Source organism: Oncorhynchus gorbuscha, linkage group LG25 (assembly GCF_021184085.1).
Source record: "Oncorhynchus gorbuscha isolate QuinsamMale2020 ecotype Even-year linkage group LG25, OgorEven_v1.0, whole genome shotgun sequence".
In the NCBI taxonomy this organism is placed as follows: domain Eukaryota; kingdom Metazoa; phylum Chordata; class Actinopteri; order Salmoniformes; family Salmonidae; genus Oncorhynchus; species Oncorhynchus gorbuscha.
In genome coordinates, this window is record NC_060197.1 from 25,179,187 (window position 1) to 25,193,661 (window position 14,475).

Sequence of the window (14,475 nt, forward strand, 5' to 3'; positions counted from 1 at the left end):
AGAGAAACCATTTAGCTCTGGAGAATGAATGGTCAGACTGGGTTATTGTTGATACATTAAATATATTCCAGAAAAGATCTCCATCCATTTGTCAAAAAACGATTTTTCATTCATTTTGAACTAATTCTGCTAATTCTACTAAGTATTGATATACAATCGACTCCTGAGAAATAAATGATTCTCCCAGATCATCCTATACTTATGATAACCACTGTTTATCTAATGTTTAAAAATAAAAAAAAAGGTAGGCATCGTTTAACTTTTACGAGTCTGTGGACTGGCTGCCTTGCACAGTAGTAAACCCCCAACCAGCTGGCGGCGCTGTTGTGTTTCTGAGCTTGCCACTCGTTAGCAAGAACCAAGGAATCGTCTAAAATTCCTGGAGTAGAACACGGAAGTAGGATTGGACACGAATTTGTTTTGATTTTGAACATTCATTCTGTTGACTAAAGAAATATCAACTGACTCAGTTGAATTTGCAACGCAAAACTAATTTGATAGAAAATGTCTAAACTAGAGTTCTTGCGTGTGTTTTTGAATGAGCGTTTAACGGCTGCCGCTGTGGAGATTTTCGGGGCAGTTGAGGAAACGGTAGTGGGGTACCAGGAGGAGAATGATCGGCTACGGAGACTGCTGTGTATCACACCAAAGATAACATGTATAGGTTCGTATGTTTACTGAACACAAATATAAACGCAACATGTTACAGTTTATATAAGGAAATCAGTCAATTGAAATAAATAAATTTGGCCAAAATCTATGGATTCCACATTACTGGGAATACAGATATGCATCCGTTTGTCACAGATACCTTAAAAAAGGGTCGGGGCGTGGATCAGAAAACCAGTCAGTATCTGGTTTGACCACCATTTGTCACATGTAGCGCGACATATCTCCTTCGCAAGGAGTTGATCAGGCTGTTGATTGTGACCTGTGGAATGTTGTCCCACTCCACTACAATGGCTGTGCAAAGTTGCTGGATATTTGCGAGTTGCTGTCGTACAGGTCAATACAGAGCATTATAAACGTGCTCAATTGGGTGGCAAGTCTGGTGAGTATGCAGGCCATGGGACATTTTCAGCTTCCAGGAATTTATGTTCAGATCCTTGCAACATGGGGCCGTGCATTATCATGCTGAAACATGAGGTGATGGCAGCGGATGAATGGCACAGTCATGGGCCTCAGGATCTCCTCACGGTATCTCTGCATTCAAATAGCCATTGATACAATGAAATTGTGTTCACTGTCAGCAGGTTATGCCTGCCCAAACCATAACCCCACCGCCACCATGGGGCACTCTATTCACAACGTTTACATCAGCAAACCGCTCACCCACACAACAACATACACGCTGAAGTCCGTTATGATGGCGAACTGCAGTCAGGTCAAGCCCCTTGTGAGGACGACGAGCAAGCAGATGAGCTTCCCTGAGGCGGTTTCTGACGGTTTGTGCAGAAATGATTGGTTGCGCAAACCCACAGTTTCATCAGATGTCCGGGTGGCTAGTCTCAGATCATCCCTCAGGTGAAGAAGCTGGATGTGGAGGTCCTGGGCTGGTGTGGTTACACATGGTCTGCAGTTGTGAGGCTGGTTGGACCTATTGCCAAATTCTCTAAAATGACGTTGGAGTCGTCTTATGTTAGAGAAATGAACATAAAATTATCTGGTAACAGCTCTGGTGGACATTCCTGTAGTCAGCATGCCAATTGCACACTCCCTCAAATCTTGAGACATCTGTGGCATTGTGTTTTGTAACAAAACTGCACATTTTAGATTGTCCTTTTATTGTCCCCAGCATAAGGTGCACCTGTGTAATAATCATGCTGTTTATTCAGTATCTTGATATGCCACACCTGTCAGGTGGATGGGTTATCTTGGCAAAAGAGAAAGGCTCACTAGCAGGGATGTAAAGACATTTGTGCAAAACAAATCGATAGAAATAAGGTTTTGGTGCATATGGGAAAATTTCTGGGGTTTATATTTCAGCTCATGAAACATGGGACCATCACTTTACATGTTGTATTTATATTTTTGACAAGTAAAACTGACATTTATTATGTAAAATGATTAAGTTTTTAACATTTGGAAATTAATTTAAATATATTTTTTAAGAGGTTGGCTTATTTGGAACACCTATGCATGAGCTTAAAGGGTACACTTTTCACATATTTGATCAAATATTTGATTTCTTATAAAAATACATTTTGATTTCTTATAAAAATACAAAATAAATGTAAGTAAAGTCATAACTTCACAAGAGATGAATCTGTCATTTTTTATATCTACTCCTAAAAACTTAGGGCAGTATATGTTACAAATGACTAAACTTCAATTCTGGTGGGCTTAATAGGTACACTTAAATAGGTATACTTTGAAGGTACTTTACACTGAAGGAAGTTAAGTGACATGAAAGCCACCCTTAACAAAATATTGTTCACTTAAACCTCAGTGCAGTCAAAAATGTGATTTTCTGTGTTTTATATTTTTTATGATAATGCCCTTTCGGTGTAAGAACTGTTTGAAAAGAGCCATTTCATCCCGTTTTGGTGGGATGGAGTTTTGGCCTAACTGGTGACATCACCAGGCGGTAAAGGAGTTAATAGACCAATAAAGAAAGAGTTCCAAACTTCTCTGCCAATAACAGCTTTTTTGTTTTGCTGCCCATTTTTGTAATCAGAAGACAAAACTCTACACACATTTTACAAATGTGTCATTTAAATATTTTTTTTTTTTACACATTAGTTACATAGCAAAAATATAGTTATTTGATATATCAGGGTAGGGCTCAATTCAAATAGAAGGCAGTCAATTCAGAAAGTAAACTAAAATTACAATTCAATAATTGTAAAATGTTCATTTATTTTCAATGAATTCTCAATAAACGGACAAATAGAAGCTCTTTCTTTCCAAACTATTTACATTTCAGAATTTTAAATAAAAATGACCTGAATTGACTGCCTTTAATTTGAATTGAGCCCAGCTCTGACATCTGGATAGATTGTACTTAAACATATCAGGTAAATGTGAAATAGTGTTTTCAGTCATAACTATTATAAATCATGAGCTTTTAATCCTACCCCTTAGCTACCCTCAGCCAACCCCACCTATTTCTGTACATCACCCACGTATGATTTCAATGTGCCATACATTTTGAGCCTTTCTAATTGCATAGTATCTACAAATTGTAAGTCAAGGATTTATATTTTTACTAAGCATTATTTTGTTTATTGACTATGGTTTTCCAAATCTCCCAACTGTGCTATTTGTAGGGTTAGTTTTAGGAGAATGGAGTGATTTTTCTGCCATTCCTGAACCTGTGACCAGAAACAAGCTACATAGGTTCAATACCAGAATATGTGATCTAGTGATTCTGTCTCTTCGCAACTATAAAAGCTAGTTTTCAGATTTCCCATCCCCACTCAGAACATTCCCAGACAGTCCTAGCAGAAATCGAGGAATAGCTCTTTGCTAAGAAACTAAACTATATGACCAAAAGTATGTGGACATCTGCTCATTGAGCATCTCATTCCAACCATGGGCATTAATATGGAGTTGGTTCCCCCTTTGCTGCTATAACAGCCTTCACTCTTTCGAAAAGGCTTTCCACTAGATGTTGGAACATTGCTGCGGAGACCTCCATGCAGCCCAAGAGCTTTAGTAAGGTTGGGCACTGATTTTGGACGATTAGGCCTGGCTCGTAGCTGGTGTTCCAATTCATCCTTAAGGTGTTCTATGGGGTTGAGGTCAGGGCCAGCCAAGTTCTTCCACACTGATCTCAACAAACCATTTTTGTATGGACCTCTCTTTGTGCACGGGGGCATTGTCATGCTCAAACAGGAAAGGGCATTCACCAAACTGTTGCCACAAAGTTGGAAGCACAGAATCGTTTAGATTCTGTAGCATTAAGATTTCTATGGGGCCTAGCACGAATCATGAAAAACATCCCCAGACCATTATTCCTCTTCCACCAAACTGTACAGTTGGCACAATACATTTGGGCAGGTAGTGTTCTCGTGGCATCTGGCAAACACAGATTTTTCCTTCGGACTGCCAGATGGTGAAGCGTGATTCATCACTCCAGAGAATGTGTTTCCATTGCTACAGAGTCCAATGGCGGCGAGCTCCCGAAAGAACAGTTATTGTGCTGACATTGCTTCCAGAGGCACTTTGGAAGTTGGTAGTGAGTGTTGAAATCGAGGACAGCCCATGTTTACGCGCTGCACACTTCAACACTTGACGCTCCCATTCTGTGAGCTTGTGTGGCCTACCACTTCACTGCTGAGCCGTTGTTGTTCCTAGACGTTTCCATTTCACACATTTCATTCAGCCCATGCTACTGCCAATGTTTGTCTATGGAGATTGCATGGACTTGTGCTCAATGTAATACACCTGTCAGCAACAGGTTGTGACTGTAATAGCTGAATTCCTGATACTTGCTGGTTGAAAATGCAATCTACACAGGATCTTCTAATTAGCCTGTTTGCATGGGTGGGAGTTTTGGCTTGCCTGGTGACATCACCAAGCGGTAAATTGGTTGATATACCAATAATAAAGACAGTTCCAAACCTCTCTGCCAATAACAGCTAGTTTTAAGTTTCCCCTTCCCCATTCAGACCACTCCCAGACAGTCCTAGCCAAATTCTTGCTTAAGAGCCATTTTTTTTGCCATTTTAATGGGAAACTATTACAGTAAGGTGCCTAATTGTTACCCAGAAATGATTTGATATTGATTTAAAAACAGTTGCATTGGTCCTACATGTAGTTCACTACTCCCCAACACTGCCAATTAGCTAGGCAGGCCAAACACATTTTCATGATTAACTAATATCATAAAAATCAATAAATCATTGCACTTTTGGGGGCTCGTTCGACAGTTTTTACCTGATTAAGTTCGTCCCTGTTGATGAAAAATTATCTTAACAGTACTGTTTCTGCTTCCTGTGGTTGTAGATTTTCGATGTATTGCCCAGTATCAAAACCCTGGTTTCAAATGTCCAATTTCATAATCAATATGCTGAACTTAGTCGTGATATTTGACCAAAACATGAAAAAATACTCTACACGTCACACTTGTGTTCAGTGGTAAATAGCCCACCCAGTTTTACCTACCTCATCCCCATACTGTTTTTATTTATTTTATTTTCTGCTCTTTTGCACACCAACACTGGAGTGATAAATGATCAGATGGTCATGTACACATGACCATCTGATCATTTATCACTCCAGTGTTAATCTGCAAAATTGTAATTATTCACCTACCTCCTCATGCCTTTTGCACACAATGTATATAGACTCTCCTTTTTTCTACTGTATTATTGACTTGTTAATTGTTTACTCCATATGTGTAACTCTGTGTTGTCTGTTCACACTGCTATGCTTTATCTTGGCCAGGTCGCAGTTGCAAATGAGAACTTGTTCTCAACTAGCCTACCTGGTTAAATAAAGGGGAAATTAAAAATTTTAATAAAAAAATAAAAAAGAAGATGACTTGTATTTTGCTCAGTTAGCAACTTATAATCTACCACATAGAGGCACTCTTTCCTCAGGTCAAAAGAAAATATCCCAATGCCCCAGGGCAGTGATTGGGCACACTGCCCTTTGTAGAGTGCTGTCCTTCGGATGGGTGTCCTGACTCTCTGTGCTCACTAAAGATCCCATGGCACTTATCGTAAGAGTAGTGGTGTTAACCCCGGTGTCCTGGCTAAATTCCCAAGCTGTCCCTCATACCATCACGGTCACCTAATCATCCCCAGCTTGCATTTGGCTCATTCATCCTCCTCCTCTCCCCTGTAACTATTCCCCAGGTCGTTGCTGTGAATGAGAATGTGTTCTCAGTCAACTTACCTGATAAAATAATGGTAAAATAAAATAAGAACATACTACTTTTGAATGTTTAGCGTAGCTAGGTGTCCTCAGGCATGTCTAAAGGCTGATGACTGTATGATTCAGGTGTTCGATTGAATTATGTGGTGTATATAGCAAACCTCTGCTCCTCTTCTTCCCTCCAGACTCCCTGCCGCTCTCTCCCATAGTTTATGAAGAGGAGGCTCCCCCTGAGCAGCAGCACTGTGAGCAGGAGTGGAGCCCCAGTCTGGGGCAGGAGGACCCAGGGCACACACAGATTAAAGAGGAACAGGAGGAACTCGGCGCCAGTCATGAGGAAGAGCAGCTTCAAAGGCTGGAGGCTGATATCATAGAGTTTAAATTCACTCCTTTCTGTGTGAAAAGTGAATGGAATCAGGAGGACCCAGTTTGGTCCTTGACTCTTCCCCAAACCCAGACTGTGGAGAACAGAGACAGTGAATCTAAACTAGTGGATTCTAAACCTTTTGGCACTGTGACCCACCTAAAGGGTCTTGAGAATCCCTGTGACCCTCCATATAATCAAAACAATGACTCCAGCCATTTCTCAATTGTAAGCCGCAACCCAGTAGGACTTGACATTAGCCCACCATTGGGGGAACACTGTTCCAAACCCACCACCATGTCTAGAATAACTCACCGCTGCTGTGACTGTGGTGAAACATTTGCTCAGAAAGCTGACCTACAGAGGCATGTTACTCTCCCCGAGAAGAGACCCAGTGAATGCCGCTTCTGCAAAACAAACTACAACTCCACCTGTAAACTGGAGGCACATGTCCGACTCTGTCATGGTGGGAAACCCTACACCTGTCCTGTTTGTGGCGAGACCTTCAAAGTGAAAGGTGATCTTTCCAAACACACAATGATTCACACAGACGAGAAACCATTTAGCTGTAGCTGTGATGACTCTGGGAAGAGCTTCAATCTCAAGGAACACTTAACCATAGATATACTGACCGGCACTGGAAAGAAACCATTTAGCTGTGGTGTCTGTGGAAAAGGCTTTAGTCAGAAGGGTTCCCTTAAGAAGCATATATTTACTCACACGGGAGAGAAACGATTTACCTGTAGTGACTGTGGGAAAGGCTTCCATCAGAAGTGGACCCTATCTGAACATATACGTACTCACACAGGAGAGAAGCCGTTTAGCTGTGGTGACTGTGGGAAAAGCTTCAATTTGAAGGGGAACCTAAGGAAGCATAAACTGACTCACACAGGAGATAAACCATTCAGTTGTGGTGACTGTGGGAAAAGTTTCAATTTGAAGGGGAACCTAAGGAAGCATAAACTCACTCACACAGGAGAGAAACCGTTTAGCTGTTGTGACTGTGGGAAGAGCTTCAATCTGAAGCAACACCTAAACATGCATACATTGACTCACACGGGAGAGAAACCGTTTAGCTGTGGTGACTGTGGGAAAAGCTTCACTCAAAAGTCTAGCCTGCTGACACATGTGAAAACAATCCACAAAGGAATAAAACTGGATGAAAATTGATAGAGGCAATTAAATTATGACAAATAGATATTATGTAAGAAGAAGGAAATTAAAGGGTAGGATGTGGACATCACTCGTAGGGGAGGGGGGGGGGGGACTGAAGAAAACAACTCTGGATTATTCATATAGATGTGTGAATAATTTACTTTTGTAAATGAAGTTAGATTTTATTTGAATGATGAACAGAGGATTTTAGGAAACACACAGACCTGCTGTTCAAAGTCTGTTGATGTTTTCACGGCATTAGAAACAGGAATTCCTCTTAGTTTGTTTTGGAATTTCACTCAGGGCGATGAGAAAATGGTCTGACTGATGTTATTTGTACATAAATGTTTTTTTTAAAAGGTACTTTCCAGAAAATGCTATAAACTGTTTCTCATCCATTTGGACCTAATGCTGCTTATCTATATTATAACATAAGCCTTCTAAGCTGCGGGAGAGTACAATTTGGGGCAGATTTTCTTCATTTCAGGTTAAAAAGAAGAGTGTCGTCCTCTTACATCTGTCTGTACACTTGATATGTCGCTGTGTTTTGTATAATATTATTTAAGATCGTGCTGTCAAAAATGCATTTGATGTAAGCAATTGTGGGCCCATTTTGAATCTGTAGAATGACTCCATTACCCATAATGCTCATCGACTGGACTTTTACAAAATTACCATGGCAATTATGCGTCACAATAATAATATACATTTTTGCAACATGCAGCAATCCATGATATTGAAGGTAAGGTAACACTTTACTTGACACCCAGCGGCATAACACATTATGACACGGTCATAACTGCTTTATGGCTGGTAATGACACCTACAGTGCATTCGGAAAGTATTCAGACCCCTTGACGTTTTCTACATTTTGTTACGTTACAGCCTTATTCTAAAATGGTTTAAATTGTTTTTTTCCCCCTCATCAATCTATACCCCCTAATGACAAAGCAAAAACTTTTTTTAGACATTTTACAAATTGTATTACAATTAGACTGAAATATGACACATAGATTGCGTCGCTGTACAGCTATTTTCAGAGATAGTTGTCCTTCTGGAAGGTTCTCCCATCTCCACAGAGGAACTCTGGAGCTCTGTCAGAGTGACCATCGGGTGTTTGGTCATCTCCCTGACCAAGGCCCTTCTCCCCCGACTTCTCAGTTTGGCCAGGCGGCCAGCTCTAGGAAGAGTCTTGGTGGTTCCAAACGTATTCCGTTTAAGAATGATGTAGGCCACTGTGTTCTTGGGGAACTTCAATGCTGCATCGTTTTTTTTTTGTACCTTTCCCCAGATCTGTGCCTCGAAAAAATTCTGTTTTGTAGTTCTACAGACAATTCTTTCGACCTCATGGCTTGGTTCTTGCTCTGACATGTACATTTTGCTAACATTTATAAATACCTGTTTTCACTTTGTAATTACGGTGTATTGTGTGTAGATTGATGAGTATATTTTATTTATTTAATCCAGTTTAGAATAAGACTGTAACATAACAACATGTGGAAAAGGGGAAGGGGTCTGAATACTTTCCAATTGCATTGTACATAAGTGTTTAAAGCCACATTTATCATTTTTTTCCCTGCCAATACGATTTTTTTCATTTGAAAGTTTGTTTCTTAAGTCCTTAGTTGCTGTAATGAATTCTTTAGTCATGGTTTTTTCTTCCCATCATTTTAAATCACTTTATGACACTGTCATACAGCCTTGTGATCATCGTGTGTCACTTTAATTGGACTAAGAAAATACACTTTATAACACTGTCAAGAAGCATTATGACCATCATAATCATATAAGCCAGATAGGCCTGTCAGGTAAATGCCCTTATGTCAGTCATCAGTCAAAAAGAGGGTGTCTTGTCCTGCTCGTCCTGCTCCTTAAATCCGGTCCCCAATTCATCCCAGTCATCAGAAACTGAGCTTTGGGGTAGGTGCATGTCTGACATGAATGTGTGCACACTTATAATAATTTAATAATGGTCCATTTCAGAAAATGTTACATAACATAAGCATACTGTTGACAAGTAGACTATGGGGTAATGGAATGTTTTGCCTTGTGTGGTAGGTTTTGTGGGTTTTGACACTCCTATGTAGGTGTCATAACCAGCCATAAATTAAAGCAATATACACACTATATATACAAAAGTATGTGGACACCCCTTCAAATTAGTGGATTCGGTTATTTCAGCCACACCCGTTGCTGACTGGTGTATAAAACCGAGCACCCAGTCATGAAATCTCCATAGACAAACAATGGCAGTAGAATGGCCTTACTGAAGAGCTCAGTGACTTTCAACGTGGCACCATCATAGGATGCCACCTTTCCGACAAGTAAGTTCATAAAATGTTGTTTCACCTGGTGCTGTTATTGTGAAGTGGAAACATCTAGGAGCAAGAATGGCTCAGCCGCAAAGTGGTAGGTCACACAAGCTCACAGAAAGGGAGCGGCGAGTGCCGAAGTGCGTAACAATTGTTTATCCTTGGTTGCAACACTCACTACCGAGTGTTGGCTGAAGTGGTGTAAAGTGTCAGCTGGAGTGCCAAGCGTCGGCTGGAACCAAGAGTCGTCTGGAGTGGTGCAAAACTTGCTGCCATTGGACTCTGGAGCAGTAGAAATGAGTTCTCTGGTGCGATGTATCACGCTTCCTCATCTGGCAGTCCGGTGGACGAATATGGGTTTGGCAAATGGCAGGAGAACGCTACTTGCCCGATGTCATAGTGCCAACTGTAAAGTTTGGTGGAGGAGGAATAATGGTCTGGGGCTGTTTTTCATGGTTCGGGCTAGTCCCCTTAGTTCTAGCGAAGGGAAATCAACGCCACAGCATACAATGACAGGGCAAAACCAAAACATGCACCCCTTGGGGTACCCAGGACTGAGTTTGGGAAACGCTGTCTTAAACTAACCCTCAAATCCTTTCAAATAATGCTGTTAAATAAAGCTAGGTATATAATGAGTCAAATAAGCATTAGGCCTAAAACATAGGCAACAAACGTTAGCTGGTAGATGCCCGTTCACACCGGCCCCAGCCTACAATACTATAAGGGCTCCAGAGTGCAACTATTAAAACCATGAATTGATCAAACAGTAGCCTAAAGTGCATTGAAGGCCCAATGATTTCCCTGTGTTTATTACATTTACATTTAAGTCATTTAGCAGACGCTCTTATCCAAAGCGACTTACATATACAGTACCAGTCAAAAGTTTGGACACACCTACTCATTCAAGGGTTTTTCTTTGTTTACTATTTTCTACATTGTAGAATGACAGTGAAGACATCAACACTATGAAATAACTCATGGAATTATATAGTAACAACAACAAAAAAGTGTTAAACAAACCAAATTGATTTTAGATTATTCTTTTAGATTTTAGACCCTTTGCCTTTGACAGCTTTTGCACACTCTTGGCATTCTCTCAATCAGCTTCACCTGGAATGCTTTTCCAACAGTCTTGAAGGAGTTCCCACATATGCTGAGCACTTGTTGGCTGCTTTTCCTTCACTCTGCGGTCCAACTCATCCCAAACCATCTCAGTTGGCTTGAGGTCGGGGGATTGTGGAGGCCAAGTTATCTGATGCAGCACTCAATCACTCCTTCTTGGCCAAATAGCCCTTAGACAGCCTGGAGGTGTGTTGGGTCATTGTCCTGTTGAAAAACAAATGATAGTCCCACTAAGCGCAGCCAGATAGGATGGTGTATCGCTGCGGAATGCTGTGGTAACCATCCTGGATAGGTGTGCCTTGAATTCTAAATATATCGCTGACAGTGTCAGCAGTAAAGCACCATCACACCTCCTCCATGCTTCACGGTGGGAACCACACATGCGGAATTCATCTACTCTGCTTCTCACAAAGACACAGCGGTTGGAACCAAAAATCTCAAATTTGGACTCATCAGAACAAGGGATAGATTTCCACCGGTCTAATGTCCATTACTCGTGTTTCTTGGCCCAAGCAAGTCTTATTATTGGTGTCCTTTAGTAGTGGTTTCTTTGCAGCAATTCAACCATTAAGCTCTGATTAACACAGTCTTCTCTGAACAGTTGATGTTGAGATGTGTCTGTTACTTGAACTCTGTAAAGCATTTATTTTGGCTACAATTTCTGAGGCGTGTAACTCTAATGAACCTATCCTCTGCAGCAGGGATAACTCTGGGCCTTCCTTTCCTGTGGTGGACCTCATGAGAGCCAGTTTCATCATAGCACTTGATGGTATTTGCGACTGCACTTGAATAAACTTTTAAAGCTCTTCAAATTTTCCAGATTGACTGACCTTCATGTCTTAAAGTAATGATGGACTGTTGTTTCTCTTTGCTTATTTCCCATAATATGGGCTTGGTCTTTTACCAAATAGGGCTATCTTCTGTGTACCACTCCTACCTTGTCACAACACAAATGATTGGCTCAAACTCATTAAAAACTCATTAAGAAGAAATTTCACAAATTAACTTTTTAAAAGGCACACCTGTTAATTGAAATGCATTACAGGTGACTACCTCATGAAGCTGGTTGAGAGAATGTGCAAAGTTGTCATCAGGGCAAAGGGTGGCTACTTTAAAGAATCTCAAATCTAAAATATATTTGGACTTGTTTAAAACTTTTTTGGTTACTACATGATTCCATATGTGTTATTTCATAGTTTTGATGTCTTCACTATTATTCTACAATGTAGAAAATAGTACAAATAAAGAAAAACACTTGAATAAGTAGGTGTGTCCAAACTGTTGACTGGTACTGTATGTGTGTATATATATATATATATATACAGTTGAAGTCGGAAGTTCATGCAAACATAAAAATACTGCCCCCTAGTCTCAAGAGGTTTAACCTTTCTGGGAAGGGGGTTCCACTAGGGCTTAATGATTTTATTTCAATTGACGGATTTCCTTATATGAACTGTAACTCAGTAAAATCTTTGAAATTGTTGCATGTTGCGCTTATTTTTTTTGTTCAGTATATTTCATCCTTTTAAAAAGGTCTGCCTATCATTGCTGTTCAGCCTCCTCCATTCATTCATTCTCATTGATGTACGGTAGAAGGCTCATACTTTGGAGAGATGTGTGCTCTGACCGCATCCGTCGTCATGTATAACTGTGGCCACGGTGATAACCTCTCCTCAGGGTCCCCTCTATTCTGGAGAGACAGTCAGGCTGCAGTGTGACCAGTAAAACCACCACCATCTCTCTCTCTGACAAGGCAGGTCAGTGCCAGTGTGAAGGGTTAAGGACGAGACGGCCCCCAGAGGACATATCTCCGCTCATCTTGCTTATTAATGCAAACAGAGAAGAGCTAGAACGTCTTAATAATTTCCTCAATTCTGTCCCATACATTGAATAGAGTTGCGGAGAGTCCCTGTAATCCTAGACTCTGATCATTCAGGCCAGAAAAAACATCACCCCCAATAGGCCAGTCATGTAAGAAACTCGAAACTTAGAAATGTCCTCGTTTTTGAAAGAAAAGCACATTATTTGTCCATTAAAATAACATCAAATTGATTAGAAATATAGTGTAGACATTGTTAATGTTGTAAATGACTATTGTACGGAATATCTACATAAGCATACAGTGGCCCATTATCAGCAACCATCACACCTGTGTTCCAATGGCACGTTGTGTTAACTAATCCAAGTAGATCATTTTAAAAGGCTAATTGATCATTAGAAAACCCTTTTGCAATTATGTTAACACAGCTGAAACCTGTTGTTCTGATTAAAGTAGCAATAAAACTGGCCTTTAGACTAGTTGAGTATCTGGAGCATCAGCATCACCACTTTATTTTTAGAATGTGAAATGTCAGAATAATAGTAGAATGAATAATTTATTTCAGCTTTTATTTCTTTCATCACATTCCCAGTGGGTCAGAAGTTTACATACACTCAATTTTATTTGGTAGCGTTGCCTTTAAATTGTTTAGCTTGGGTCAAATGTGGGTCAAATGTTTTGGGTAGCCTTCCACAAGCTCCCCACAACAAGTTGGGTGAATTTTGGCATATTCCTCCTGACAGAGCAGGTGTAACTGAGTCAGGTTGCTCGCACATGCTTTTCAGTTCTGCTTTGTGATGGTCTTGACTTTGTTGTCCTTAAGCCATTTTGCCACAACTTTGGAAGTATGCTTGGGTCATTGTACATTTGGAAGACCCATTTGTGACCAAGCTTTAACTTCCTGACTGATGTCTGAGATGTTGCTTCAATATATCCACATAATTTTCCTTCCTCATGTTGCCATCTAGTTTACGAAGTGCACCAGTTACTACTGCAGCAAAGCACCCCCACAACATGATGCTGCCACCATGTTGGGATGGTGTTCTTCGGCTTGCAAGCCTCCCCTTGCAAGCCCCCCCCCCCTTTCCTCCAAACATAACAATGGTCATTATGGCCAAATAGTTCTATTTTTGTTTCATCAGACCAGAGGACATTTCTCCAAAAAGTGCGATCTTTGTCCCCGTGTACAGTTGCAAACCGTAGTCTGTTTTTTTTATGGCGGTTTTGGAGCAGTGGCTTCTTCATAGCTGAGCAGCCTTTCAGGTTATGTCAATATGGGACTTGTTTTACTGTGGATATAGATACTTTTGTACCTGTTTCCTCCAGCATCTTCACAAGGTCCTTTGCTGTTGTTCTGGGATTGATTTGCACTTTTCGCACCAAAGTACGTTCATCTCCAGGAGACAGAGCGCGTCTCCTTCCTGAGTGGTATGACTGCTGCGTGGTCTCATGGTGTTTATACTTGCATACTATTGTTTGTATAGATGAACGTGGTATCTTCAGGCGTTTGAAAATTGCTCCCAAGGATGAACCAGACTTGTGGAGGTCTACAATTTTTTTCTGAGGTCTTGGCTGATTTCTTTTGATTTTCCCATGATGACAAGCACTGAGTTTGAAGGTTTGCCTTGAAATACATTCACAGGTCCACCTCCAATTGAGGTACACCTCCAATAGCTGTTATTGGCAGAGAGGTTTGGAACTCTTTTTTTGTGGTTTATTAATTAATGATATCACCAGGCAGTCCAAAACTCCATCCCACCAAAATGCTGAAATTTAAAGTGTTCTTTTCAAATAACTCTTAGACTTAAAGGAAATTATCACAATTTTCACAATTCCATTGTATTACTCCATCTTCATAGTGTGGAAATATGTATATAAAA

The 14,475-nt window shown here is 40.6% G+C and overlaps 1 protein-coding gene across 1 annotated transcript; it reads left to right on the top strand.

Annotated features, from left to right (window-relative positions):
- The first annotated feature begins 392 nt into the window (after positions 1-392).
- On the top strand, positions 393-7,425 carry LOC124014484 (zinc finger protein 501-like). The gene is made up of 2 exons (XM_046329546.1): positions 393-664; positions 6,009-7,425. The coding sequence occupies exons 1-2, from the start codon at positions 505-507 to the stop codon at positions 7,355-7,357; spliced, it is 1,509 nt and encodes a 502-aa protein (XP_046185502.1). The 5' UTR covers positions 393-504; the 3' UTR covers positions 7,358-7,425.
- Positions 7,426-14,475: the final 7,050 nt, after the last annotated feature.